The sequence below is a fragment of the Oryzias latipes genome, chromosome 14 (assembly GCF_002234675.1).
Source record: "Oryzias latipes chromosome 14, ASM223467v1".
NCBI classification, from domain to species: domain Eukaryota; kingdom Metazoa; phylum Chordata; class Actinopteri; order Beloniformes; family Adrianichthyidae; genus Oryzias; species Oryzias latipes.
In genome coordinates this window covers 29,032,114-29,059,622 of record NC_019872.2, presented here as the reverse complement: position 1 = coordinate 29,059,622, position 27,509 = coordinate 29,032,114, and the positions used below count along the sequence as shown (strand labels likewise).

The following is a 27,509-nucleotide window of genomic DNA, read 5'->3' as shown; positions in this document are numbered from 1 at the left end:
TAATCGACAACAAAAATTTGACTTACATTTAATGATTGTCTCTTCTGGACGCAATAAGGATAAACTGATATGAAAATAACTGCAGCTTTTGTCAAATAACATACAAAAGTCCAAAGAGCCACTCTGATGAAAATGCTGGTTTTTTTGGGGCATTTTTCTGATGATGTTGGACAAAAATTGCATTTCTGAGTTTTTCTTTATATAAATTGTTGTGAATCAGAAGCAGACAAAAAAACTGCCGTTGGGAAAAGATCGTATTTATGTTATAGAGAATCATACAAAATCTGCTGGGCGGGTCACCAGCTCCCTGCTCAAAGCTTTCAGGAACGGGGATGGGAAGTGGGGGCGGGCTTGCTCTGTAAAAACAATGAAGATGACCGGAGAGGAACTTTAATTTTCATTTATGGTGGAGCAAATTTGAAATCATCATAGGAGAAAACCTGAAAGCAGATTTCGATGTACATCTCTAGATTATGGGATGTAGAAGTTATTTAAGGGGGGGGGGAAGGGTCTTGCTTTCTATGGTTCAAGTTAAAGGTAACACTTCATAATAACTACACACGATGAAGCATTAGCATGAATAAACACCTAATTAATCCTTTATAGAGCATCGCTCCTGCTTTATTTAGCATTTATTAAGCAACACAGCTCCTTCATTAGAAAGGAGCTGTGTTGTTTATTAAGGACATTTTAAGACTTATTCATTAACATTTTAAAATGAAGTATCAAATTATTTACAAACCAGTTATTATTGAGGTGATTCTTTTAGTCATAAGCACATTTATAAATAGTTAGTCAATAATTAAAAAAATACATCAAAATGTATATTTATGTGTCCACAATTTTAGACATGTACTATGACGGTGTTATTAATCATCTATTAACCCGTATTCCTATGTCAATTTAAATGAATTCATGTAGTTTTAAATCATGTAGGACTTGTTAGGTGTTGGTTTTAGTGACCCAATCTAAAGGGAGGACTAAGCACTCCTTATAAAGCTTTGACCAATGAGATAAAAAGCGTCTATGACCTTCTCAACAAAAAAAGAGCAAAACACTGGAATACAGAACAAAGAAATATTTATCATACAGATGAACTGGAACAAGCTAAATATACATTTTAATGAGTTTTTAAATCATTTACTTACAATTTTTAAATGTGCTTATGGCTGAAAGAACCACCTCGAGATAACTGGTTTGTTAATCATTTGATACTTAATTTAAAAATAACTATTGAATAAACTCTTAAAATATCACATTATAGTAATCAGTTTAATCAAGGATAAAACATTTATAACACCTATAAGCTACTTTCTAATGCTTAATAAAGAATGAGCGACGCTCTATAAATGATTGTTTATTCATGGTCAGCTGATGCTAAACTAATGCTTAATAGTGTATTAACTTGTTACCAAGTTATATTTTGAAAGGGAATTGTCCAAATATTTAAAGGACACCTTTATGTATTTGTTTTTTCTGTCTGCCCTTCATTTTTTCAAAGCACTTCAAACTACCAGCTGCATTACTAATAAAACTAATGGAACTAAAAGCTATAAGAACTCATTTTGCACCAAAGGTTAAAATTTCAACAAACTTTATTGACTCCAAGAAACCAGGATAACAACGTGAAAATCCAGATTTTGAAACATGAGTGAAACTGAAATGTGTTTGAAACTACAAAGAATTTACTGATGAATAGAAAAATATGGATGACTAGAACAGGAATTTCATCCAAAGTTTCCTGTTTTTAAACACTTTTGTCTACAAACAATAACTGGTTTGATTTTTAATATCTTTTGATTTAGCTTAAAAGCAACATCTGACAATATTATGAATGCGTTACTGTTCGGATATTTTATGCATATTTAAAGGAAATGAGATCATTTTTATAAATGCTGACCAGTGTTAGATTTAAAAATCAGGGTTTATTCCTTTTCTTTTCCATTATCTGATACCAGAACAACATGGAAACAGCCTAACATTAAACTAAACACAAACAGCAAAGGGTGAGAAAAACAAAAAAATACTGGGTACAACAAATAATCCACTCCGAGTTGAATCTTGAAAACTACACGTTTGCTCTGCGACACCAGTGTGTAGGAGACAAAAACCAGGGTAAGGAGACAGTAATAATTGTCCTATTTGTCTACATCAAAGCTTTCTCCTACATATTTTCAACAGATCCATTTGTTATATCAACATAATATTTTCATCCTTCATTCTTCTTATACTTTTCTAAGTAATATCTCATCCATAGTTTCATTTTCTCAATCATAAACATAGATTGTCCATATTTGGCTATTGTTGTCATTTCTCCCAAACATTCACTAAAAGGTATAATATTATTAGTTTTCCAGTGTCCAAGAATGACTCTGCATCCTGTGGAGAGGGCCAGCCTGCACCACAGAGTGCCGGGTTCATTACAAATGTTATATTTAATATTTTATTGGTGAATCTTATCCCAGAGGTAGATTTGACGGAAGCATCACGCGGCCAAACTCGTCAAAGCTTTCATGCCTTCCACCGCCATCCTCCCTGCGTCCGTAATGCAGTCAGCAAAGCTGCAACATGCTGGCCTCTTATCTGAACTCCTGTTCACCATTGAAGACTCTCTGTGGCCCTCAAAGCTTCTTAAAGTTCAGGATTCCTGCAGCCGCTCGCCGATGGTGGTTGGAAGGCGGCTGGTTGGTCCGTTTGACCGCTGACAGCAGAGTGACGGCTGCGCCTCGGTTCCCTGCAGGTCCAGACCTCGCCGCAGCTTTCATTCATTCTGCTGCTATCTTTCACTAACTCGGTGACATGATGGACGGCTGTGGGGGGGGGCTCAGCTAATTCCCCCCCTGATCTCTCAGACAGAATAGACAGGATGGAAGGGCACGGCAGCGGGTGGAGCTCTTCCTTACATCTTATTGTACACGTGTTCTACACCAAAAGACCTTTAATAATTCATAAATCATGATCTGAACTCCCCTTCATAGTCAAATATTCCTGCAGAGCTTTCCAAAGGACGGTACAGAGAGGGGGGGTAAAAAACAGAAAGAAGTCAACAAATCCACAGTTAAATAAAAGTCCTTAAATCCTGAGCTCACCTGGTGTTCGCAGCATTCGCACCTTCCTAAGGGCCACAGTGTGGCGTAAGGACGCCGTACCACAGCATCACCCGTACGTCACAACCTAACATGCAACATATTATGGTTTCAAAAGGGTAAACGGAATGTTTTAACAATAAATGGATTCGCCCAAAAACCTTCCCGAGCCGGCTCCAGTCTTCTTCCTCCCTCCAATCCAGTGCAGCTCCAAGTTCTTAGCTCAGCAAACCCGATCACGAGAAACAGAAGGCCATAAGGGACCTAGACACATACAAGCAGAACCTTTAGAGCATTCACAGCGCTCAACATACAACAAACAAAAAAGCATGCACAAACATGATGAGAATGCTCGTAACAGTGTTCTTTATGTTCATCATTTCTTCCATTCCAGAGTTTGTAAACTGATGAGCACAACTGTAGAAAAACGCCTTTCAGATCATCATCATTTTGATAAAGAAATGTTGTCAAAGACACGTCTGGCATTATGTTTTACAAATTCAGACTCATATACATACATTTAAAATGGTCGCGTTAAAATCTACAGCCTTTCTTTTTAGTTCTTGTCCACAGACGATTGGAATAATAATTTACAATCTCCATGCCAAACTTTCATAAAAAATGAACTTCAGGCTCTTTCCTGTGGTTTCACAGAGCTGAAGGTTGTTTCTACAGAGGCCTTTGAAACCCCGCTGGATCAGGACGTAAACGCCGTTGTCATCTGGTCTCCTCGCTGTCTTGTGTTTGCAGCTGTAAACAGAAGCTGTACGCCGAGCGGCTCCCCAACACCAGCATCATCATCCCCTTTCACAACGAAGGCTGGTCGTCGCTGCTGCGGACGGTCCACAGCGTGCTGAACCGCTCTCCTCCGCAGCTCATCGCCGAGATCATCCTGGTGGACGACTTCAGCGACAAAGGTACCCGAACCTCCTGCTGCTCGCTGTCGCTCTTGGAAGGAGCATCTTTTTGTGCACACGGCTGCCGTTTGTTTGCAGGAGTCCTGACTGTTGCACAAATAATGAGCTGCTCTGAAGCGAAAGCCGCCGCCGCCGCCGCCGCTTCCTGCTGAAGCCCAAATGTTGTTTTCCAGACTCTTGCGTACATATTCCACATTCGCACAGGGAGACAAACAAACAAAGGCGGCTGACTCACTGTTTGCTGGGATTCATCCTAGCAAGAGCAGACAGCTGCAGCTTTGCTCTGAGAGCTGTGTACACGTGTGTGCACGTGCGTGCACGTGTGGACACCGTGTCACCTGTTTGTCGGACAACACTGCTGCTTTATTCTATCAGTTCCGGCGTCTCTCCTTTCTTAGGGTCGGGAGGAGGATCGGGTCTATTACTGGAAACAGAAAAGAGTCAGCAAAGTTATCTGGAAACTATTTCAAGTTTGGGTTTAAAATCATTGATTAGAAGCCTTTTCGATTGATGTCTGCTGGTGGGAGTGTCTCCACGCCTGCCGTACATGAGGCCACAGAGACCCATGGAAAGGAGCCGGCAGAGGGACAGAAACACTAATCTTAACTTTGATGAGGTTATCAGCTGATCTGTCCAGGCGACTCAGCCTTTAGCATCTCGGATGCTCAAAAACGTCTGGTCCGAAGACGCGGAGAGTCTTTGTTCCACAGCAGGAGGTTTTTCCGGATGCCGTAGAATCTGTTTGAACCCCAAAAAACGTTGACCTTACATGTAAGCGTATTTTGTTAAGGAGACCTGAACATGTGATTTGTTGGGAAAGAATAAAAATTTCTTCTGGTATGACAGAAAGATTGAGATCAAGTTTGGAGAATATCAAACAATGTATAGTGTCAAGCATGGAGGTGGAGGATGGATGATGTGGGCTGTCACCTTTGCCTTTTAGTCACAGAACTGAACAAAGAACCTGCTAGAAACAGGATCTGATGTTCAGACAGCTGTTTGTTCTTCTGTCTTTGCCTTGATTTGATTAGTATTTAATATAATAATAGACTATATTCTTTGGGTCCAGAGGTGAATATCACTGCAGTAGAAACATGAGTTATTGAGCTTAAAAACGAAACGACTTACAGACGTGTCTGTCTTTGTCGCCGCGTTAAGGTTAACAGAAATGTCTCCAAAGGTCAAAGTTAGCTTTTGCATTGCAGGAATGTCTTTATCCTCCAGTTTACTCGCAGCAGAGGGACCCTCCTGATAAAACACACACGTACCTGTAGATGCGTTTCTTCTTTCTTGGACAGGATCGTCTGCAGGATTTGAACCCCAGGAGGCTTTTAAAATCCATATTTTACACAGGTGTCTGGATTCAGTCAAGAGTTGGATGAATAACAACTTTCTCCAACTAAATGAAGCCAAAACTGAGGTCCTAGTCTGTGTTCCTGACAGCTGCCTCCCCCAGTTAGTCCAGTGGTTCAAGCCGTCTGTCAGGAACCTCGGGGTGACCTTCGACCCGGTTTTATCCCTTGACTCTCATGTCGGGTCACTTGTGCGTTCTTGCTTTTATCATCTTGAAAACATTGCTTAACTGAGTCCAATTGTTTCTCATTCTGAGATGGAGATGCTCATCCAGGCTTTTATATCTTCTCGTCTTGATTACTGCATCTCCATCTTCACGTTTCAGCTAAAAATCTCTAGAACGGCTTCAGGTTGTCCAGAATGCTGCTGCAAGGCTTTGAACTGAATTATCCAAGTTCTCACACGTCACCCCGTTGTTAGTCCAGCTGCACTGGATCCCCGTCTGTGTCTGAGTGCATTTTAAAATCCTGGTTTTAACACACACAGCAATCAATAACCAAGCACCGGTCTCCATAAAAGACCTTTCACAGCCGTCCACTCCAAGCAGGTCCCTGAAGTCATGTGACCATGGTCTGCTGGTTGTTCAGAGAACCCGGTTAAAAACTAAAGGTGATAGAGCCTTTGCAGCAGTGGCCCCATCCCTCTGGAAACTCCCTTCCTCTCAGCCTCAGATCTGCAGACTCAGTGTTTTCTTTTAAAAAGTAGCTAAAAACCTATCTTTTTAAAATAGCATTTTCTTAATTTTCTCTCTATTCTGTGTTTTACTGTGTTTTATTGTGTTTTACCATGTTTTACTGTGAAGCACTTTGTGATTTTTATCTTGAAAGGTGCTATACAAATAAAGTTTATTATTATTGACAGGACAAAGAAACGGCGGGAAGAATCTTCCTGACAGAACAAATGTTCAGCTGAGGTTTGGCGCTTTGTGAAACTGTTGTCACGTCTTTAACCGGCAGCAGGTGGTCGTACTGAGCGTGCTCAGACTTCCTCACATGCATGTTTTGACTCAGGAGATGCAGGTTGTCATTTGCCTTGTCTTGAAAGCTGGACTGAAATTCTTCAGCTGTTCCTGATCTGGGAGGACATCGCTGAGCTTCTGGTCCAAGACGGCCAAGAGTCCTCTGGTTAAGAAGCTGTTCTTGTGGAGGATCTTGTCCCCGCTGTTGCTCCCTAACGGTGGAATGGAGGCGTAGACGGTTTTGTTGTCGGCATCTTAGATGAGGCATAAGTGGTTTCTGCAGTCTGCCTTAAGGTCCTCTTCTGCCAGAAGACTGTAAGTCCAGACGATTCAACTTCAGGACTCTGGAGTTACTCTGCAACTCTGGACCTGAGCAGCGAGTTCCTGCAGAATGGATGCACGACCCCCCACCAGCACCTCCACAGTGAGGGGTTGGATGAAGCATCGTTGAGGGTTTTCTCTGCGGGTTTGTTCCCGCCCAATCTATTAATTACAGAGGCAGTTTTGGTGGTTCTCCGCTGACGGGAGGCCGTTGAGCAGCTGATGAGCAGGTATGTTCACCAGCTCCGTTGTTGGTCTGCAGTTTCAGAGGAGCATCATGATGTCTTCACTCTGTTCTTTGAGCAAATGGCAGTTTTTGTGCATTCAGCTGAAAACCCAGCGGAGATCAGGCGTCCTCGCCGTCCACTTTCTGCTGAAGATCTCTTCGCCTGCAGCTGCTGCTGCATCCCATAATGACTCTTTAGTGACCTGCTGTCACGCAGGCTTGAATTCCCCCCAGGGATTATTAATAAGGCACTTTTCCATTTGAATGAAAATTTCCTAAATGAAATAACCCTAAATGTTTGACTTACTGAAGTTAATTTATGCGCCTCAGGCGGTGATTCCTCCTCTCCTGCTTCTCCTCTACCGTTTGGATTATTGACGGCGTTAAGCTGGTCTCTCTCAGCGTTTCACTCCCGCTGAGCAGCAGCCTCCTCAGCTCCAGCAGCAGGAAACGCATTAGCATCCTAAGAAAAGCGGTTGAACCACCGAAAACCCTCAGCATGAACTCTCCAACCAAACACACTCAAGTTCACCAGAAGTAGAAATCTTTGGTTTGTTGATTTTTCCTTGATGGACGACCAACCCCACCCACTTTGAGAGCCAATGACAGTCCAGCGTGAGGAGGAGGAGGAGGAGGAGGAGGAGGAGGGCGATGCTGCAGTCAGACCAAACTGATTTTCAGCTGAATCTGGAGACATGAAGTGACGTCAATGTTTCAGACTTTTGAACAGAGAACAGCCATGTGAACGGTCACACGATTTCTACCCTTTGTGTCTGCTAGCTTAGTGAGGTTTCAGGGCCGAGTGGTCCTCCTCACACCTGTGTGATGTGGGGGGGGGCTGTGTTTTCTGAAGAAAATAACCTTTACAAGCACCAAGTGGAGCTTTTTCCTGTTGGTGTTCTTTCTGAACTATTTTCTTTCTAATACTGATCCATTTCAAACGGTGAGAACATCTCCTTGATGCTTCTTTGTTTTTAAATTTCAGGAGTTTCAGTGCGTTCTCCTTTAGCACGCCGAGCCTGGCACCGTTTACCGCCGGCCCGTGACTTTTCATTTGACCTTTTTCTGGTATCGACGGGACCGGTCAGAAAGAGGTTCAGAGATGATCTTTGCTCTCAGTCTGCATTTCTAGAGGATGCTGAAAAGCACTGAGGGAAGTCAACCATTTGATGGGTAACCGGGAAATGGAGATGGTCTGGGGGCTCCACTGTGACCCCCACCAGAAAGGAGCCTGCTTTAACACGCTGCGGCGGCGGCGGCGGCGGCGGCGGCGGCGGCGGCGGCGGCTGCTGCTGCTGCTGCTGCTGCTGCTGCTGCTGCTGCTGCTGCTGCTGGTTTGTGTCAGAAGTCCACGCTCAGATGGTTTCAGTTTTTCCCCTTTTCTCTACTGGAAGGGTCTGTTTTTATTTTGGTTTCCATCCATCAGATGGAAACCAAACTGTCAGAGGTCGTCCACTGAGTCTGTGGTGGAATAGTTTCATCGCAGAGCATTTTTTAATAGTGGATAACATTTTTACTCTCCAAAGCTTTGGTTTGTTTACCTGAACCGTTCTGATGACTTTTCCGGGACTTTTCCTAAAACAGAGCTTAAGCTGCAGCTAAATCGCGGTATCGTCATTCTTATCGAAGTGTATTTAATAGAATCAAAGAAGAAAGTATTTTATGATCTTTCATATTCCTAACTTCTCAGTGTTTTATCAGGATGTTTGGATGAACACAGAGCTGATATCCTGGAGATGGGAAATGTTTTTACATCAGTTAATGAGGGCAATTTCCCACGGCACACCAGTGTGCCGCGGCAGACAGGTTGAAAAACACTGCTCTAGAGAACATTGATTTTTATTATTAATATATGTTCTGGTGGAAAAACAAATGGCTTTCCCTTTCTTTTAACTTCATATTCTGCATCTTCTGCTGAGGAATTCCTGTAGTTCAGTCTTGTAATATTACATAATAATAATAATGATAATATCAGTCCAAAACTTGGTAAAGTCTGAAAACCTGGAGACAGATTTTTGGATTTTCAGAAGATGGAAAATGAGCCAACGAGCAAAGGTAAAACACCACATCAACCGGAGCTATTTTAAGTTTAGATGGGCGGCCGTGGTGCAGCGGTAGGGCGTTCGACCCATGATCGTAATATTGCAGGTTCGATTCCCGCCTGCACGCCCATGTGTCGAAGTGTCCTTGGGCAAGACGCTGAACCCCACCTTGCCTCCGGTGGTAGGTTGGCGCCAGTGTTTGGCAGCGGAGCGGCCACCAGTGTGTGGATGTGGATGTGACTGTAAAGCACTTTGGGCCTTTGAAAGAGGGTGGAAAGCGCTATATAAGTATACGCCATATGCCATAGATTGTTCATATTAACATGACATTCGGTTGATTTAAAGAACTCATCTAATCAAAATAGGATTAGAAACCCAAACAGACTTAAAACCAAAGGAACTCAGAAACGTCATCAGAGCTGTGGCTCCACTTTGTATCAGGAAAACGTCTCTGTGGAGGCAGAGGGGGGGTTCCAAGTTCTTTTTTATTAAACAAGTGTCCATGAGCATCATGGGTCTTTGACAGAGCGAGTGCCCCCCAGCCAGAAAGCACAGCCACAGTCGTCCTGCCGTTTCCTCTGCTGCCCTCTGGGACCAATTAGAGCAGCTGAACTGCGACCCACATCACGGATGAAAAAGGTGGTGGTTTCAGCCGAGCGTCAACCGCACACACTGGATTTCACAACAGATGTCGGATCAGGAGGTCCCATAATACAGTGGAGTGACCTCGTGTCCACGTGGCGAGGTGTCCGTTATCAGCAATGAATGGACTTTGCAGAAGCAACCGTCCAACGTGAATGGACACGTCAAAAGACAATATCCTGCTTATTCCAGCTTCATTTACAAAAGACATACACCTTAAAGCCAATTATGGGACTTCAGTCTTGTTTTTTTTTATATGTTTAAATCAATTTTCAGAAAAAGCAGATTATCTGATATGCAATACGCATCGTCATGGTAACGGCGTCAGAACCGGCCTCTGGCTCTGCTGCAGCTGGTGTTTGAGGAAAAACTTGTAGAGGTTAAACGCCATGTGAAGTCAGACAAAGCATCATTTCTGAGGAAGGTTGTTTTTGTCCAGATGATGAAGAAAAAATGTTTCAAAGAAACAAATCCCATCAGTCGTTTGATTGAAGACAAATCCTCCAATAACTCTGATCAATTAATGTGGATCAATAATCAAACTATTTGTTTCATTAACGATAACACTATTTACCCTCAAATCAAGTCAGAAATCTAGGGGTAATCATGGACTCTGACCTGAACTTTAAAAGCCATATCAAGTCAGTAACATCAGCGGCATTTTACCATCTGAAAAACATTGCCAAAATCAAAAACATAATCTCAAAGCCAGACCTGGAGATACTTATTCATGCATTTGTCTCCAGTAGGCTAGACTACTGTAACGGCCTGCTCACCGGCCTGTCCAAACGAGCTGTAAAACAGCTTCAGTACATCCAGAATGCTGCTGCTGGAGTCCTGACCAGAACCAGGAAGTATGATCACATTAGTCCTGTGCTCAGGTCTCTGCACTGGCTCCCTGTACCTCAAAGAATAGACTTCAAAGCAGCTCTGCTTGTGTACAAGTCTCTCCATGGCCGAGCACCAAAGTACATCTCTGACATGTTAGTGCCATATGAACCATCTCGTACTCTGAGGACCTCAGGGGCCGGCCTCCTGTTGATTCCCAGAGTCAGAACTAAACAAGGGGAATCAGCGTTTCAATATTCTGCAGCTAAAATCTGGAACAGCCTCCCTGAAGTCGTGAGACAGGCCTCTTCTGTGTTCATGTTCAAATCTAGACTTAAAACATTTCTGTTTAGCCGTGTATATGACTGAAAGGTCCTATCTGCACTTTTCTTTCCTTTCCTTCCTTTATTTTTAAATCAATTTTCAATTATTATTATTATTATTATTTATTTATTTATTTTTTTTTTCTTTTCTTTTAAAGTAAATTTTACGTTGATTATTTCTATGATGTATTGTGATTTTAATGCATTTTTCTGTTTTGTGAAGCACCTTGAATTACTTTGTGTACGAATTGTGCTACACAAATAAACTTGCCTTGCCTATTTATCAACATAAGGTAAAGACGACATAAATGGTTAAAAGCTGTGGAATAACGTCTGTCCGTCTACTGATTGGTCCAAGGTTCTGTAGTTCTGGTTACCAACGAGTTTTTTGTTCAGACCAGAAACCAGGAAGAGTCAAGTCCTGCAGAAACCACAAGACTTGTTGAATCCCTTTTCCACACTGGAGCCTTTGACTTGCTCCCTCATGGCAGACAGGTGAGCTGCTTGGGGCCATGAAGCCCCTCCAGGCTTTCTCTGCCCTGCCTTAGGGAGATGCTCAGGACCTTTGGGTGATGGTTGGTGGGGCGGTGTGTCTATCAAAGGAAATCTGAGGGATTGTAGCTCTGTTGCTCTATGAGATGCTTGTTTTCAGAGCAGCAGGGTTCACTTTTGAGGTCAGCTTTGAGCTTCAGGTGAGCATTCAAATCACTGAAATAACAATCACTTTGGACCCTCTCTGGTGTGAATCTCCTTCTGTCTGCTGAGGATGGAGAACCAGTCTGCGACAAAAGATTGTCAAGTAGGAGACAAAAAAAAATACAAAAAACAAATAGGCGTGAAATCCTCTTTCTTTCATTTTCCTGAATTGATTTGATTGATTTTGACATTTGAGATGCATTTAGTCCAGACTCCAGTTTGTCCCCAGAACATAACTGGGATTATCTTGTCTCTGTAGCAAATGAAAGTGTTAAAGCTGTGAGACGTCGGGCAATAAATGTGTACGAGAAATTAATTTACCCATAAGAAACCATAAAAACCACATTTAAACAGCAGCAGTGGAATGGAAGCCAGTCATTTAGGACTTTTATCACCTCTTATTTGTCACTCTGATTTACACGTTAGTGTGATGATCGCTGATGGGCTGAAAGGTAAAAGGCACCTCCTAAGAAAGGATAGAACAGCTCCTTAAAGGACAGGTCACTAATGCATCTTATTAGCTGGAGTCTTATCTGCAGGCGGGAAGAAACTAAAACATTTCTTCAAGACTTTGTTTGGAAACAGTCTCTGAAGTAGGATCTTACGTTTAAACTCGGAAACATATTTTTTTGACTTGTGAAAGAGCGGGAAAGCCGAGCGAGAGCAGCTTGGTCTGGCTTTCAGATGAAACCGAAACGAGGAGAGAGCGGTGAAATAAAACAGGGTTAAGTTGGGAGACTGTGGACAGGTCTGCCTCCAGAGGAGCAGGTAGACCTGCTAACCTGCTCCTACAGTAAATAATGAGCTTCAGATGGGTGAGAGGAAGGGGGAGGACGGAGGGAGGAGGCGGGGAGGTCAGCTCACTCTTCATTAAGCTGTAATTGAATTTCCACAGCCGTGCAGGGAGGATGCTTGGCCGCCGCTCTCCCCGCAGGGGAGAGTTGGCTCGATGGCTTCCCAACCTCCCCGATACTTTCAAGGTTAGCTTGGCTAATAAACTGCCTCCTCCGTGGATTTCTCCGCTCGCCATCTGTCATCCCAATGCCTGTCCATGTAGGTGAGCAGAAGCCTGGTCCGGCGTGTGATGTTGCTGGTAACAAGTAGTGTTGTGGACGACCAACACCTGAGCGCAGCAGAAAGACGCCTCTGGCCTCGCTAGCACTGACTCCACTAGAGACCTGTAGCGTCCAAGTGCTAAACGTGACCATGAAGGACTTTCTCAGTGTGAAACTTGGAGACCTGCTGATTTTCTGCACTCAAACTTGGGTTTGAGTCTTCAAACATCAGTGATCCAGAACTCAGTCCGTTTGGTTTCAAGTCTTTCATGTTTTAGGCACAACATGGGTCAAACAACAATGATGCTTCAGTTGAAAAAAGGTTCATCTGGAACATATTTTGCTGTGGATTTGTTCCAAAGCTCAGATCTAGGCCATAGTCCCAGGTGTCTGCTGGTCAAACCTGTATGCAGGTGACTTGCAGGAAATACCAAGGTCGTAGAGCATTCAGTGAACCCGTAGAGAGAAAATGTTCATGCACGTTTTTTTCTATGGCATTAGTTTATTATAGCTATCACTTATGGCCCGGTGCTCCATGGTGCTGGAAGATGCATTGTTTGTCACTAAACTGTTGGATTGTTGGAAGAAGGTGCTGTAGGAGGGTCTTTTGGTACCATTCTCTGTTCATGGCTGTATTTTGGGGGCTAAATTGTGAGTGAGCCCCCTCCCTTGGATGAGAAGCAACCCCACACATGAATGGTCTCAGGATGCTTTACTGTTGGCGTGACACGGGACTGATGCCAGCGCTCACCTTTTCTTCTCCGGACAAGCCTTTCTCCAGGTGGCCCAAACAATGGGAAAGAGGCTTCATGGGAGGCTTTGACTTGGCCTCAGCGGTCCATTCGCCAGACTCTTCTGCAGAAGATCAGTCTGTCCCTGATGTTTTTGGAGGGAAATGGCTTCTTTGCTGCCCTTCTTGACACCAGGCCTTCTTCCAAAAGTCTTGCCCTTTTCCTTTTTTCCTGTATGATCTCACCACCAACGCAGATCTGATTAATATGTGCAGGTCTATAGTTTCAGAACTGGAACCAAAGGTGCTTCTGCAGGAACTCTTCTTTACAACAAATGTTCTGATCGTAACTGACGACCTGACCGAACGTTTGAAGACATCTGTGCTCTGCAGTACGAGGCAAAGCTGCATGCAGTGATGAAAGTCTTCCGGGAATTCCCGGAAATCCGGGTTTTTGAGCAAACCGAACGTACTTTCCGGGAAATAAAGACCTGATCTCTACGGACAAATCGCTTTCCGGATTAAAAAATGGTCTGAAATCAGCTAATTTTAGCTTTATTTTCTATATTTCTCCGCAGATCGCTTCCTCTATGGTCGTGGCCATCTCTCGTCTTCCGGGCCTAATTGACCAATGACGGGACGTTTTAGTTGCTTTCGGATGCGTCGATGGGTCTGATTGGCTCTGTCTGCACCACGTGGTCAGCGTGACTTGCTTCCCTAGAGACCAAAACTGGCGGACCCACGCTAAACTTTCACAAACACATCTGAAGAGTTTGCGATCAAATTTGTGTTAAAATAATGGCAGGCATCGTCATTATTGAGCGTGGTCACGACCTCAGTTGTGAGAAGACGATAAAAAACAAATTGAAGTGGTCTTGGCTGGAAAAAAAAAAAAGATTTTTAAAGTAGTGTAGGTCAAATACTTTTTTGTGTAAAATAATCTCAAAACCACATTTTGAAATAATTTCAATTTTAGTTTTGAGTTTCAGTTTTTATTTTGAATACATTTCTTTATCTAATTTATTTGTATTTCCTAATTACCATGATTTAGTTCAGTATAGTTAACATTAATTATAAGTATTTGATGGTTTGGACCCGCACTCCCTTAAAAAATAAAGTTTACAATGTTTAGTTCAGTTTGTATGTTTGTTTTGATATTTCCCAGATTACTTAGTATTGGTGTTAAAGAATTGATGTATTATGTTATAGAATTATAGTTTAAAGCAGATCCCATATTTTGATGTAATTATAGTTTGAGAAAACAGTGCAAGTGGATGTTGTACATCAGTCATTTCTAAAGCAGAAATAATGTATAAATAACTGAGGTATTTTCATAGAATATCATAGTTACTGGTGTTCTTTTTGCCATTTGGGGCTTTGATGTTACTATATTTTAGCAATTGTATGTTTTGCAGCTTTAAGGAAAAGCGTAGATTGTAGGATTGTGTTACTTTGAGCAATTTTCCAAATTCTTTTTTAGGACCAGCAAGTCCTTAATGGAGAGTCAAACTAGGGGTTTGAATGACAAATCATGATGCTCCAATTAGTCTTAGTTTCTTGATAAAGAAGTGAATAACTAGCTGCCAGAATGCACCAGAATGCATCTAAGACCACGTATTTTTCCAAAATTTCGCTCTGTGCCCGCCATATCGCTCAAAGAAAAGTTCAGGGATTTTTTCCTTACCTGACTTTCATCACTGTGCATGGCGCCGCCAAAAGCCAGCGAGGAGCGTGCATGTGCCACGTGGCCCGCCGATAGATGTAGTTTGCTGAGCCGCAGTGGCGCCGTGACAGAGCTCTGAGGCAGATACGTGGAGCGGCCTGTCCTCTCGCCTTTCTTATCAAAACGCTGCTTTCATCCTTTTCTGATGTGACGCTAAAGCGCACATCTGTACTACACCAGTTATGACAGGCTCAGCCGCTGCTTAAGCTCTGTTTGTTTTTATGGGATGTATGGGGGGGGTGAAACTCCCTCTGGCTGCTTCCCATCTTCACACTCTCCTTCTCTTTGCGTTTTCAATGTCGGCGCAGAAAGCTGCTCTCCCGCAGCCTGGCGCTCGCCGAGAAGCGAGGAGGCTTGATGAGCTGTGCAGACGCAGCCAGATATTTTTGGAGGAATATATTAGCAGCTTAGCTCTCTGGTGGCTGGCCAAGACTTCTGGGAAGACATCCAACACCTTTTTTATGCCATATTGGATCTGCTGTAATTTAAGGTTAATTGAATCAAATATGTGTAGTGCGTCTCGGATGCAAAACACAACCGTTTTAAAACCAAAAGGCGTTTGGAGGGAAAGTGACTTTAGCAGAAGTCAGCGATTTTATGACAGCGATCCAGCTGTCAGCTGCAAAAAGAACCTTTTTTCTTTGACTTTATGAAAGACAGACTTTTTAATGAAATAAAATGTTCAATCAAGTATGGACCTTTTATTTTTCCGTCAGAGATCTATTGAGATCAAACTTTTTCTGTTGTTCTCACTCTCTTTTTTCTATTCGTACCTGAAAGCTCTGCTGGTACAAAATCAGATGGTTTCATTTTAGTGCGCTGTGAAGGGCCTTGCTCAAGGGCACCACAGCCAGCATCAAGGGCAGGTCAAACACTGCTGGTTCCCCTCAGGTTCATTGGTGCTAGTGATGAACTTTGACCCATGTGACCCTCCAGAGGGAGATTCAGGTCAATAGCAGCCAGTCACCTCTGTCCCAAAATGTGATACTTTATTTATCAATGACATCATGAAGTACTTTGGTAGTGGAAACCCGGCAGCTAGACACATTTAAATTTACCAAACAGCTAAGTAAAGTAACTCATTTTAAACTTCCTGTCAGCACGGGGATTACCCCGAAAATGCTTTGACGTAATCTGTCCGTCCACAATGTAAGCCACGAGGATACAATAAAGATACTTCTTTGGACTAAATTAGGTTTTGATCATTGACTGTATGTTGTTTTAACCCAACACTGTATCAGAGAACTGACTGGTTTACTTCCAGCTCCATGTTATACATGGCGAGAAAAAATATGTTGCCCATTTAGCAAAAAAACCTTTTTAGAAAAGCCAAAGACCACTGAGCTTCAATGTCAAACTTTGGAGGAAAAAAAAACTGATGTTTGGATGTTACGACGGAATTTTAGGGCCAGTTTGCAAAAAAAAAAATGTTACATTATGGCTTTGAAGTCGTAAATTTACGAGAAAAAAAGAGATTTTAGTTTAAATTACGAGTTTTTATCTCATAAATTTACGAGAAAAAAGTCATAGATTTACGAGGAAAAATCACCAAAGCTTGAAGATGAAATATGTGGAGCCTTTTGTGAAGCTTTATTTCCGGATAGATTTAAAAAATAAAGAGATTCTGAACCTTTAGGCGACTCAAAATCAGATTGTCAGTGGAGCCAGCTTTCCAGGGTTTGGTGTCGGTAAAGCGGAGTTTCATCTCTAAAATAAGGAGCTAAGAGACACGTTTAGGTGTAGAGGACCGCTGCAGCCTTTATTTTGCTTTTCATTCAGACACCATGAAGTTCATTTGTCTCATTACGTCATGAACCTGTCATCCAAACACCAATGCTGAAGTAAACAGTGTTACATACGCCTCCTCCTCCAGATGAAACGTCCCGTTTCAACACAAAACAATAAAGAGGAAGGAAAATAGTCTGTTATATTAGCATTAGAACGGTTTTTAATCCAAAACCAACCTGGAAATATTTCCTTCATTAAAGCAAATGTTGCTCCTCAGACTTTTCAAAGATGGAGACTGGTGATTGTTGGGTTGGTGATATCTGAGGCCTCATCATGTCCTAGATTTCTTATAATGACTAATTTGGTTGCCGAGATCAGACGCTTCTCGTTACAATGATTTATGGCCTCACCTTTTTTGTCAACCGGAGAAGCCCCATTCCAATTGATCCCAGTCAAATTACCGTTCATAATTAGACGCTGCCACCTTTCCCTGCTCCTTTCCTCATCTGAATGTGCTGTACATGCAAAGCAAATGTTCACTGTTTAATCTGGCTGCCTGTCATTAAAAAAACCTGCTCGTTTAGGGCAAAAGTTTAGCCAGAACCAATCTCCTCTGCGCTAATAGCTAATGGGCTGATTTATTGCTCTGTGATGAAGGTGAAGACCCACCTTGTCCTCTTAGTGTTCCCCTGACCCTGTGGAGACCTCCACCCATTACTTCAATGTCAAAAACCTGCGGTGCATTCAATTGCAGGGGCCTCTGTATTAATTAAAGAATTTCAGAGGAGGGAATTTAGCATAATTATCTGTTCTGTTGTCGTTTTGATTGTTGTAAAGTTTCTGGAATTGTTTTCTTTATATTTTCCTTTCATGCTGAATAATATTCTATTTATTGTTTCATTTCAAAAAGACCGGTCTAAAGGACTAAAACAGACATTTTCTCTGTTCTTTAGTTAATCGTTGAACAGATTCTGAACATAAATCCACAGGTTTGACAGAATTTTCATTTCAGTTCTTTTGATAGGACATGAAGGCGTCATGAAATGAGAAAACAACCCTCTAAACCAAAGACAGTCTAACGTGGAAACAACCGCCTGACTGTTGATTTAAGAGGACCATCGTCAGAACAATGTTTTCCATGGTAGATGGCCCTCCATCCATCTATTCTTTTATCCATCCATTTACCTCCATCCATCCACCTGTCTATTTATCTGCCTATGTTCCCATCTCTTTCCTTCAATCCATCCATTCATCCATTTACTTCCATCTACCATCCATCTTTCAGTCCATCTGTCTATCCTACCATTTACCTGCCCATTACTCTATTCACCCGTCTGTCTGTCTGTCCGTCTGCCCATAAATCTATCCAACCATCTGTCCATCCAGCTTCATATCCATCCATGTGTTCATCCATGAATCCATGAATGTATCTGTCTTTCCGTCAGTGGCCTGCAAGGTTTTGCAGCATCAGTCTGTGGAATTGCTTTTGTTCCTCTGCATGTTTAGAATAATCCTAAGAAACAACCCTGACCCTGACAGCCCTTCTGAGAAGAAGGGATTCAACCCTTTAAGGCACATGTGTCAAACTCAAGGCCCGCGGGCCAAATGTGGCCCTCAATGTCATTTTCTGTGGCCCGCGAGAGGATAAAAGTTTTTAATTTCTTAAAATAAAAAATAAAAATTAGTTTGTATTTATTCATATCTAGGGGCAACTATACATTAGGGCTTAAACACTGTCCATATAACCTAACCTGACAGCATCAAATTTAAAAGGATTTATGCTAGAATAAAAAGCAAACATATGTTTTCAATGCAACTGGAATTGTCATTTAAAAAGTTATAATAAATAAATAAATGAGTTATTTAACATTAGGGAGTATTTAAGTTTATTTTTCATTACATTTAGTTACATGTATAAGTTATATCTGGCCCTTTGAGGACAGCCGCTATACTGATGTGGCCCTCAGTGAAAATGAGTCTGACCTCCCTGCTTTAAAGGAACAGACAAACCCAAACACTCTGACATCAGACATCATCCAACATCTGACCTTCACAGCAGCTTCCTAAACTCTCCCTCAGTTCGCCTTTACTTCCCTCATTGTTTGGTGGTTCCTTCCTCCTTAAAAGCCAGCAGTTCCAGAACGACTTCAGAAAACCAGGGATATGAAAATAATAATCCAAAAAAGGGCACAGAACGTAAAGAAAGAAGAAGCTTTAAGAAAGGCGTTCTGTCACTGCTGCAGTTCTTCTCCTTCATCCTTCCCTCTGATATTCAAAATCCAATTAGCTGTGTGCGAGGAGGGCCCTTTTGTGACAGGAGGCCATTTGTTAGACCTGATATCAACGAGCAAAACCAGCAGAGGTTATATTTTATTAATAGCAAGTCTGTACTTTAAAAAAGGCCCATTTTTTAAACTGAAGACCTCATGAGCGAGTGTGTGTACAAGCAGAACTACTAAGGAGGTGATGTGCAGATAAAATGAGTCTATACTTATTATCTAGTCTGTCTCTGCGTTCCATTTCTTTTGACTCTCATTCTTTATTATAACAGCTCCGCTTTTTGTCACATCAGAGTTCAAACGGAAACCTGAAGTTTACCTTCAAATGTCTACATTTGGTAGAGACTCCACACATTTATTTGTTTAATTCAATTCAATTCAATTCAATTTTATTTGTATAGCCCAAAATCACAACAACAGTCGTCTCGATGGGCTTCGAAGTAAAACATGAACTCAAAAGGATCACGAATACAAAGAGTTCAATAGAAAAATACTAAAATGAACTAACAAACTGACTAAGCTATACTGGCATCCCTGCCCTTAGACCCCCCTTCGCGGTAAGGAAAAACTCCCAAAAAAAACGGATTCCGGAAAAAACGAAGAAACCTCAGGGGTGTCCACATGAAGGAGGGATCCTCCCCCAGGACGGATAGCCGATTTACCAGAACTCTTAGAGAAGAATTAACTTATCTAAGTCTACAACTACATATATAAAAGTCCAGCAGACGAGCTTCATCCAGCCGTGGTTGTGGGGACAGTCAAAGGCGCGAGTCGAGCCGGAGACAGGAACCACAGCCAGGTGTAGGAGCAGGAGCAGAGACGAGGTAAACGGTCAGGAACTGGAGCACGGATGAAACAACTGGAGTCTGGAAGCACTCCCACTCCCCAGGAGGGGAGAGGAAAAGAGGGACAATACATGAATCGCACTGTACCAAACAGAGGCATGGAGAACTAAATGATGAATTATGATCAAGAATAGAGGAGAGGAAGCGTAGAAGTAAAAAAGGAAAGAGGACAGAACCCCAGTGTACCATAGTTACCCCAGCTTCAACTTCTAGCAGCCTTTTAAAAGAAATAGTTATTATTAAGTTTAATTTAAACACATTAACATTAAGATAAATAATCTCTGAATACTAACTAGTCTGACAATAATCCTGTCCACAGAGGAATGTTTTCAGTCTAACTTTGAATGTAGAAACTGAGTCGGCCTCTCTTCCATGAGCTGGGAGTTTATTCCATAAAACAGGGGCTTGGTGGCTAAACGCTCTACCTCCAACCGTACTTTGACTAATTCTAGGAACCACAAGCAGTCCTGCATTTAGTGAGTGAAGTGTTCTCATTGGATGGTAAGGGACTATGAGGTCCTTAATATAGGACGGGGCCAGTCCATGTAAGGCCTTATAGGTTAACAGGAGGATCTTGAACTTGATTCTAGAATCAACTGGGATCCAGTGAAGTGAAACTAACACAGGAGTGATGTGATCTCTTCTGCTAGTTCCAGCTAACAATCTAGCAGCTGCGTTCTGAACAAGCTGGAGACTTCTTAAGGAACTCTTAGGACACGCTGCTAACAAGGAGTTACAGTAATCCAGCCTCGACGTAACAAATGCATGGATGAGTTTTTCAGCATCACTCTTAGAAAGTATATTTCTGATCTTAGCAATATTCCGCAGGTGAAAAAAGGCAGTTCTGCACGCCTGAGATATGTGAGCCTTAAATGATAAATCCTGGTCAAATAAAACCCCAAAGTTTCTAACTGTGGAATTGGGGGCTATACTTATGCCATCCAGGGAGACTATCTGAGCAGACAGAGTATCTCTGAGGTTTTTAGGACCAAGTATAATGACCTCAGTTTTTTCTGGGTTCAAGAGGAGGTAATTAATTGTCATCCAGGTCTTGATGTCACTGATGCAGGCGTTCAGTTTCTCTATCTGGTCATTCTGGTCAGGCTTTATGGATAAATACAACTGCGTATCGTCGGCATAACAATGAAAATTAATGCTGTGTTTCCTGATTATGTTTCCTAGGGGTAGCATATAAAGCGTAAACAGGATGGGTCCTAAAACTGAGCCCTGTGGGACTCCATAGTTGACTCGAGTGCACTGAGAGGAATGGCCATTTACATTAACGAACTGATACCTATCAGACAGATAGGATTTAAACCACTGGAGAGCAGATCCTCTGATCCCTATGTCCTGCTCTAATCTATGGAGTAAAATACCGTGGTCGATAGTGTCAAAGGCTGCACTGAGGTCTAACAGGACCAGAATAGAAAGTAGACCCTTTTCTGAGGCCAATAACAAGTCATTAGAGACTCTAACTAGTGCAGTTTCCGTACTGTGGTGAGGTCTAAACCCCGACTGAAAGTCTTCAAAGTGGCTGTTGTCCTGTAGCTGCTTAACTACAACTCTTTCTAGGATTTTAGAAATAAAGGGCAGGTTTGATATCGGTCTATAGTTGGCCAAGATGCTAGGATCCAAACTGGGCTTTTTCAGAAGAGGTTTAACAACTGCATATTTAAAAGTATGTGGCACGTAACCCGTTTCCAGAGAGGCATTTATCATTGTTAATATGGGATCATTAATTAGGGGAAAAGTTTCTTTAAAAAGTCTAGTGGGAATTGGGTCTAACAGACACGTTGAGGATTTGGAGGACGTAATAATTTAGTGTTTCAGACCACGGAATTTCACAATTTGGCCTTCTGATACAGAATTGCTCTTCAAGAATAAAAAGATTACGTACATTTATTTAAGTTAAAACTGTAAATACAACAAAAACATGAAGAAAAAACAAAACATTCTGAATGCTGTAGGAAACCAAGACATGCAAGTAAAACTACAAAAGAATTATAAACTAGATTTTTCTATTCCTTTTTTTTAATTATGTTATAATTCCTGTTTGTTCAGGTTTGATGTATTTTATTGTAGTTCTGCTCATTTAAGGTCTCATGTTATGCTTTCCACCCAGAAAGATGCATTAGTTACCTGCAGGTTCCTAACCAGAAGCCTCTATTCCATATCTGATAACACTTTATAATGATATTCCAATAGTTATGTCATCAACAGGCATTAATAATGTGTTTATAAGCCCTTATATGGCATTTGTAAGATATGTCTGCGTCAGGTGCTGGGGAACTACAGCCCCCTTGTGGAAAGTGGGCTACTGGAACAAGACGGAAATGGACTAGATGTGAGAACAAGGTTCTGTTGGAATGCTACTACTCAAGTAATCCCACCCAGAGGGGTTACATGCAGAGAATGTGGAGTGAATGGATGCTTCCAAACCCAAAATCAAGGTTAACTAGACACCAGCTACAACGGTGAAGTGAACCTGAAAGTCTCCTGGAAACTGTGGAAGCATTGAGGGCAGTTCCTACAACAACAATCACAAAAACCAATGAACTGGTTTAAACGCCTCCGAAGGTGGTAGAGAATGAGAGGGCAAAGATCCTGTGTGGCTTCCAGATCCAGACTGATAGGATGGTAATGGCGAACCAACCAGACATTGTAGTGGTGGATAAAGAACAGAGGAAAGCCGTTGTGGTGGATGTGGCAGTGCCAAGCCATGGGAACATCAGGAAGAAGGAACATGAGAAACTGGAGAAATACCATGGACTCAGAGAAGAACTGGAGAAAGCCTGGAAAGTGAAGGTGACAGTGGTGCCTGTGGTAATTGGAGCACTCGGGGCAGTAACCCCCAAGCTGGAGGAGTGGCTACAACAGATACCTGGAAAGACCTCAGACCTCTCAGTTGGGTCTCGGCTGGACATAAAGTCAGGCGTTAAGGGATATGTATACACATTCTATATGCAATTTTAGGGTTTAATTTTAGTAGTGTGTCATGTTGGATTTTGGTTGTCATTTGTTTCACACATAATTTCAGACATTGATGATTTTATTGGTGGGCTACACTCACACATTCTTCCCTGATGCTTCAGCGTCTGTAACTGCTTGAGGCGTGCTGTCAGTGATCAGCCGGCACTCGCTGTCCAATCAGGTGAAGTTCCAGCATCTGCGTTGGGATGGAGACGAGCGGTCCTCGGCTCTGTGACCGCAGACGGCAGCTTCAGATGCAGCCCAACGGCTCTCGATGATCTGAGCTCCGTCTGTCAGGTGGAGCCATGGGCAGCTTTGTGTTTCCAGATCCGTCATTGGCCGGTTCGTTTGCCCCATATGGTTTCTGATCAACTCCTTTTCCAATCAAGATGGCATTAACTGCAAATTAATTTCAGCCAGATGCTGAGAATTGAAGCAGAGACTGAAGAGCAAATGACGACCATGTTAGCTGCTTTCATGCAGTGCATAGATAGAATACATAATGTTTTATTTACATATGTTCACTGAAACCTTTATTGCCACAGGAGTACTGAGAACGTCACTCTTGTTTTCTAACCTAATAGATGATCTTTATCCTTCTGTGAATCTATTTACATGCACACAAAATATAACTAGTAAGTAAGGAGTAATCAGATTATTGCAAATTGAATATGAAAATCCAATCAGCATAGAGTCCCGGTCTTCACGGTTTTTCATCATCCTCTACACAAACCTAATGGCATGTCTTTCAAACTTTCTTTTACTTTCCAAATCTCTATCCAGTTAAAAAGAAATCCCTGATCTTGGTAAACATTATGGCACTGATGGGTTTAGCTTCACGAATGTTGGAGCTAATTGGTCATTTGCCTGAAAAATAGCGCTAATCCGGGGTCACATGTGACATCCGTCTCCTCCGTTTTATTGACAAAAAACTAATAAATAAACCAGATAAATCAGGAAACGTCATCTTTTTGGGCTAATCCAGTGTCTCCTTATCGGAATACTGCTGTCATGGTTCAATGGTCTAAAATGTATTCTCCATGTAATAGGACCCATTTCAACGAACTAAAACAGTAGGAAATGAGACTCGACAAACATGATTAGTAGGCCTACACAATATACCGCAAATTTATCGTTATCGCGATATTAAGCTGTGCAATATGCATACCGCAAAAGACGGCGAAAATCGCAATAAATGGTTACCTTAAATGTGCTAAAACAATCTCATGGCAGCTTGAAATATTGAACAAATGAAATAAATCCCTTTATGCATTTAACCAATCGGAAGGACCCGTTTATGTTGTTGATCAATCAGATGAGCCCTTTTATGTTTGATGTTTGCCTCCTACGACGACGAGGGTCATTTGGAGAATAATTTTTAAACTGTTGCAGTGAAATGGAAATTATGTTTTTGGTTGTTTTGCTGTTTGTTTATATACCGCAAATTATATCGTTATAGCAATATTAATCACCAATATCGCATATCACGAGTTTTCCTTAGATCGTGCACCTCTAATGATTAGGTACACGGAAACCTTTAACAAATATTTAAATGTTCTATTCTCCACAAATGTGGCTAAAAACATTTTTAAGTGTATTTTTTATTCAATCATTGCATTGACTCTTTGGACATTTGATAAGCAAGATTTTCAGGCTGAAAATTTGGGAAAGCTGTTATCTGTTGCTGTGATAAAAGATTGAGGTAAATGTGACTTTTCTGATTCCTTTAGACCATCACTTTGCTGTTTCTCATCATAAGAGCACACAGGTCACACGAGGACATGATGTGGTTCTTTCACAGTAAAACTCTGGATTCTGCACAGAACAGGTTTAGTTCCTCACAGTTTTCCTCTTGAGCCCAACATTCTGTCCAATGACTGCAGTGAAGATCTAAAAAGAAGTCTGTGAATGCTGAGGACTGAGATGCAGCACAGGTTGTGTGTTTGGGTTTAAAGACCTGAAAGGGAACATCTCAGTGGGGAACATGTGGTGCAGACAGTCACCTGTGTGATGGTGACGTTGTATGTTTTCTCTCGGCCCTCCATTGTAGATCTAGATGGTGCAGATCCGTCTTTTATCGATCAATATAGCAATAATCTGTTTTTAAGAGTCTGACGGTTCTCATATCCTACTCATTCTCAGATCACCTGAAGGGGGCGCTAGAGGAGTACATGGTACGGCTGCCAAAGGTGCGCATCCTGAGGACAAAGAAGAGGGAGGGGCTTATCAGGACACGCCTCCTCGGCGCGGCAGCAGCCAAAGGAGAGGTCATCACCTTCCTGGACTCTCACTGCGAGGCCAACATCAACTGGCTGCCCCCCCTGCTGGGTCAGACGCTTCTTCACCTTCGGCAAACATCATCTTCACGTTTTCACTAAGCCACATTTCTACTCAGGAAAAAAAACGTTTCTAGATTTGGCTTCGTTCACTGAGATGAATCTAAGCAGACCTGGAAGAATAGAATACAAAACGTAACCTTTAACTTAGTGAAAGTGGTTTATCTTTAACTTGATGTTGTTCTGCCATCAAAATGCGACAACTTTATTTTATTTGATTGGTTAAGATCTGTTCTGCTCCTGTAAGGAGAGAAAAGTGCAGGCATGTCAAGATCTCTTTGATTTACAAAAGCAATTAAAAAAAAAAATTTTCCAGACCACAAGAATCTACATCAGAGTTCCTTTTTTATTTTTGGGATATTGGTTCAAACCTACAGAAGTAGCTGGACCTTTGAGTTCTATATTTCCTTTATTTCAAGGCCGCCGTGAAGCTGTCAGGATCTCCACATCCACAAAACTTTCAAGGTTTCCATGGTAACCAGTGTTAACCCTGACGACACCCACATCCATAACACCGAGCAGTGGCTTAATGGATCCGCTTGCGGCAGACTTTTAGAAGAAGTGTGTGTGTGATGTAGAGGTTGGGTGGAATCACTGCTGTGAATAAATACATTACTGCCCCCATGACTGCCATAGAACAACAACTGCTGACCTCATCAGTTTGACGCCTGAGGAGCTCCTGACGTCGGCGGTCGACAGGAGGTCCAGCGAGAGAGACTCAACCTTCTTCTTCTCTCCGTCTCTTAGACCGGATTGCCCTCAACAGGAAAACCATCGTCTGTCCCATGATAGACGTCATCGACCACGACAACTTTGGCTACGAGACGCAGGCGGGCGACGCCATGAGGGGCGCGTTTGACTGGGAGATGTACTACAAACGGATCCCCATCCCCGCAGAGCTGCAGAAGAACGACCCGAGTGAACCCTTCGAGTGAGTGCCGCTCCTGCCGTTGGATTGGACGGTTTGGTGTTGATGTTTTCTGATTGTCAGAGGAAACCTTTCATTTGGTGAAAGCACATATGGGTTTAGCAGCTGCCACTTCTTCATGTGTCACACAGGACCTTTGAATCCCCCCCCCCGCTGTGCTGTAGGGGACTTAAAAAGATACACACTCACCCAAGTCAGGGGTTTCTCTACCAGTGATGTACACTGGTAGAGAAACTAAACACACACAACTAAACATGTTACAAACACTGAAGTTTTTTGTTTTTTTTAAAGGAAATGAGCTGAAGCGGGGCGGCCGTGGTGCAGCGGTAGGGCGGTCGACCCATGATCATAAGATTGCAGGTTCGATTCCCGCCTTGCACGCCCATGTGTCGAAGTGTCCTTGGGCAAGACACTGAACCCCACCTTGCCTCTGGTGGGAGGTTGGCGCCAGTGTTTGGCAGCGGAGCCGCCATCAGTGTGTGAATGTGTGTGTGCATGGGTGAATGGGACTGTGACTGTAAAGCGCTTTGGGCCTTCGTAAGAAGGTAGAAAGCGCTATATAAGTATACGCCATTTACCATTTACAAATGGTTTAAGTGTTATACTTATCCTTTACTGAGACGTTTCAATTTCTTTATCTAAAATATGGTAGACATATTGTTAGCACGGTGCTTTCTGAGTATAAAAACACAAATCGCACAATCCCAAAGAGACGCCAATCATAAAAAGGCTATACAAATGCTGAACAAATAATTATTGATTACAAGATCAAGAAGAACTTTCCAGATTTTGACGTTTGCTTTTGGGAAAAATCTCTCCTGATCCTAAATGTTTGGATTTACCACCAAGTGGTTTTATTATGAAGGAAACAGGAAGTGCTGGATCACTACATCCACGTATCCTGGTGGAGAAGGAGTCCTGATCCTGATGAGACGTCTCCGAAGGCCTTGAAGGATTTTGGCGAATCCTCAGAAATGCAGAAGGGGGGGTGGGGCCAAAAGAGCGGCTGTGCAGAAAGGCAAGAGGCTAAAGAAGAAGAAATGATCTGAGGAACAATCAGAATCCATCCTCATCTGGAGAATTAGAGTGCTTTTCCAAAATCCAAATCCAATTTGAGTCGCAAAGATTTTCACTTTCCTTCTGACGGACATCACCGCGGCGGAGACTGAGGCGTGGCTGGAAGGCAAATCCGTCCTGGCAGGGCGTGCACGTGTCCGTGCACGGTTTTTCAGGGCCCTGCTATTCGTTCTCTATGTACTGTCGATGCAAACACCTGTCCGAGTGCGTCCCTGATGCCCCTTTTAGCTGCAGGCTTTTATTTTGGGCTCTGACTCGTCCATCAAGGTCAGCAGGCTAAACCAAGGATGTTATTTTGAGCCTCACTAATTCATTCAGAGCTCTGAGTTTTCCTGGTTGTGGCCCGTCTTTTAGCAGACGAAGAAGCAAAAGCAGAACATAAATCTGACCAGACACAACCTACATGTCAGGATCTGCTGCAGAAACAGACGGAAACCGATGATCAA

The 27,509-nt window shown here is 42.5% G+C and overlaps 1 protein-coding gene and 1 long non-coding RNA gene across 2 annotated transcripts in view; one reads left to right on the top strand and one right to left on the bottom strand.

Annotated features, from left to right (window-relative positions):
• The window catches only part of LOC101171188 (polypeptide N-acetylgalactosaminyltransferase 10), an 82,432-nt gene that overhangs the window by 41,074 nt on the left and 13,849 nt on the right, over positions 1-27,509 (top strand). Inside the window, exons 4-6 of the mRNA XM_023962178.1 lie at positions 3,837-4,003; positions 24,865-25,050; positions 25,806-25,989. Coding sequence (XP_023817946.1) covers positions 3,837-4,003; positions 24,865-25,050; positions 25,806-25,989 — 537 coding nt within the window. The remainder of the gene's footprint in view (positions 1-3,836; positions 4,004-24,864; positions 25,051-25,805; positions 25,990-27,509) is intronic.
• On the bottom strand, positions 1,578-3,830 carry LOC105355704. Its single transcript, XR_002291745.1, has 2 exons — positions 3,090-3,830; positions 1,578-2,996 (listed from the first exon to the last, which is right to left on the bottom strand). It is a non-coding gene; the product is annotated as an uncharacterized LOC105355704 (long non-coding RNA).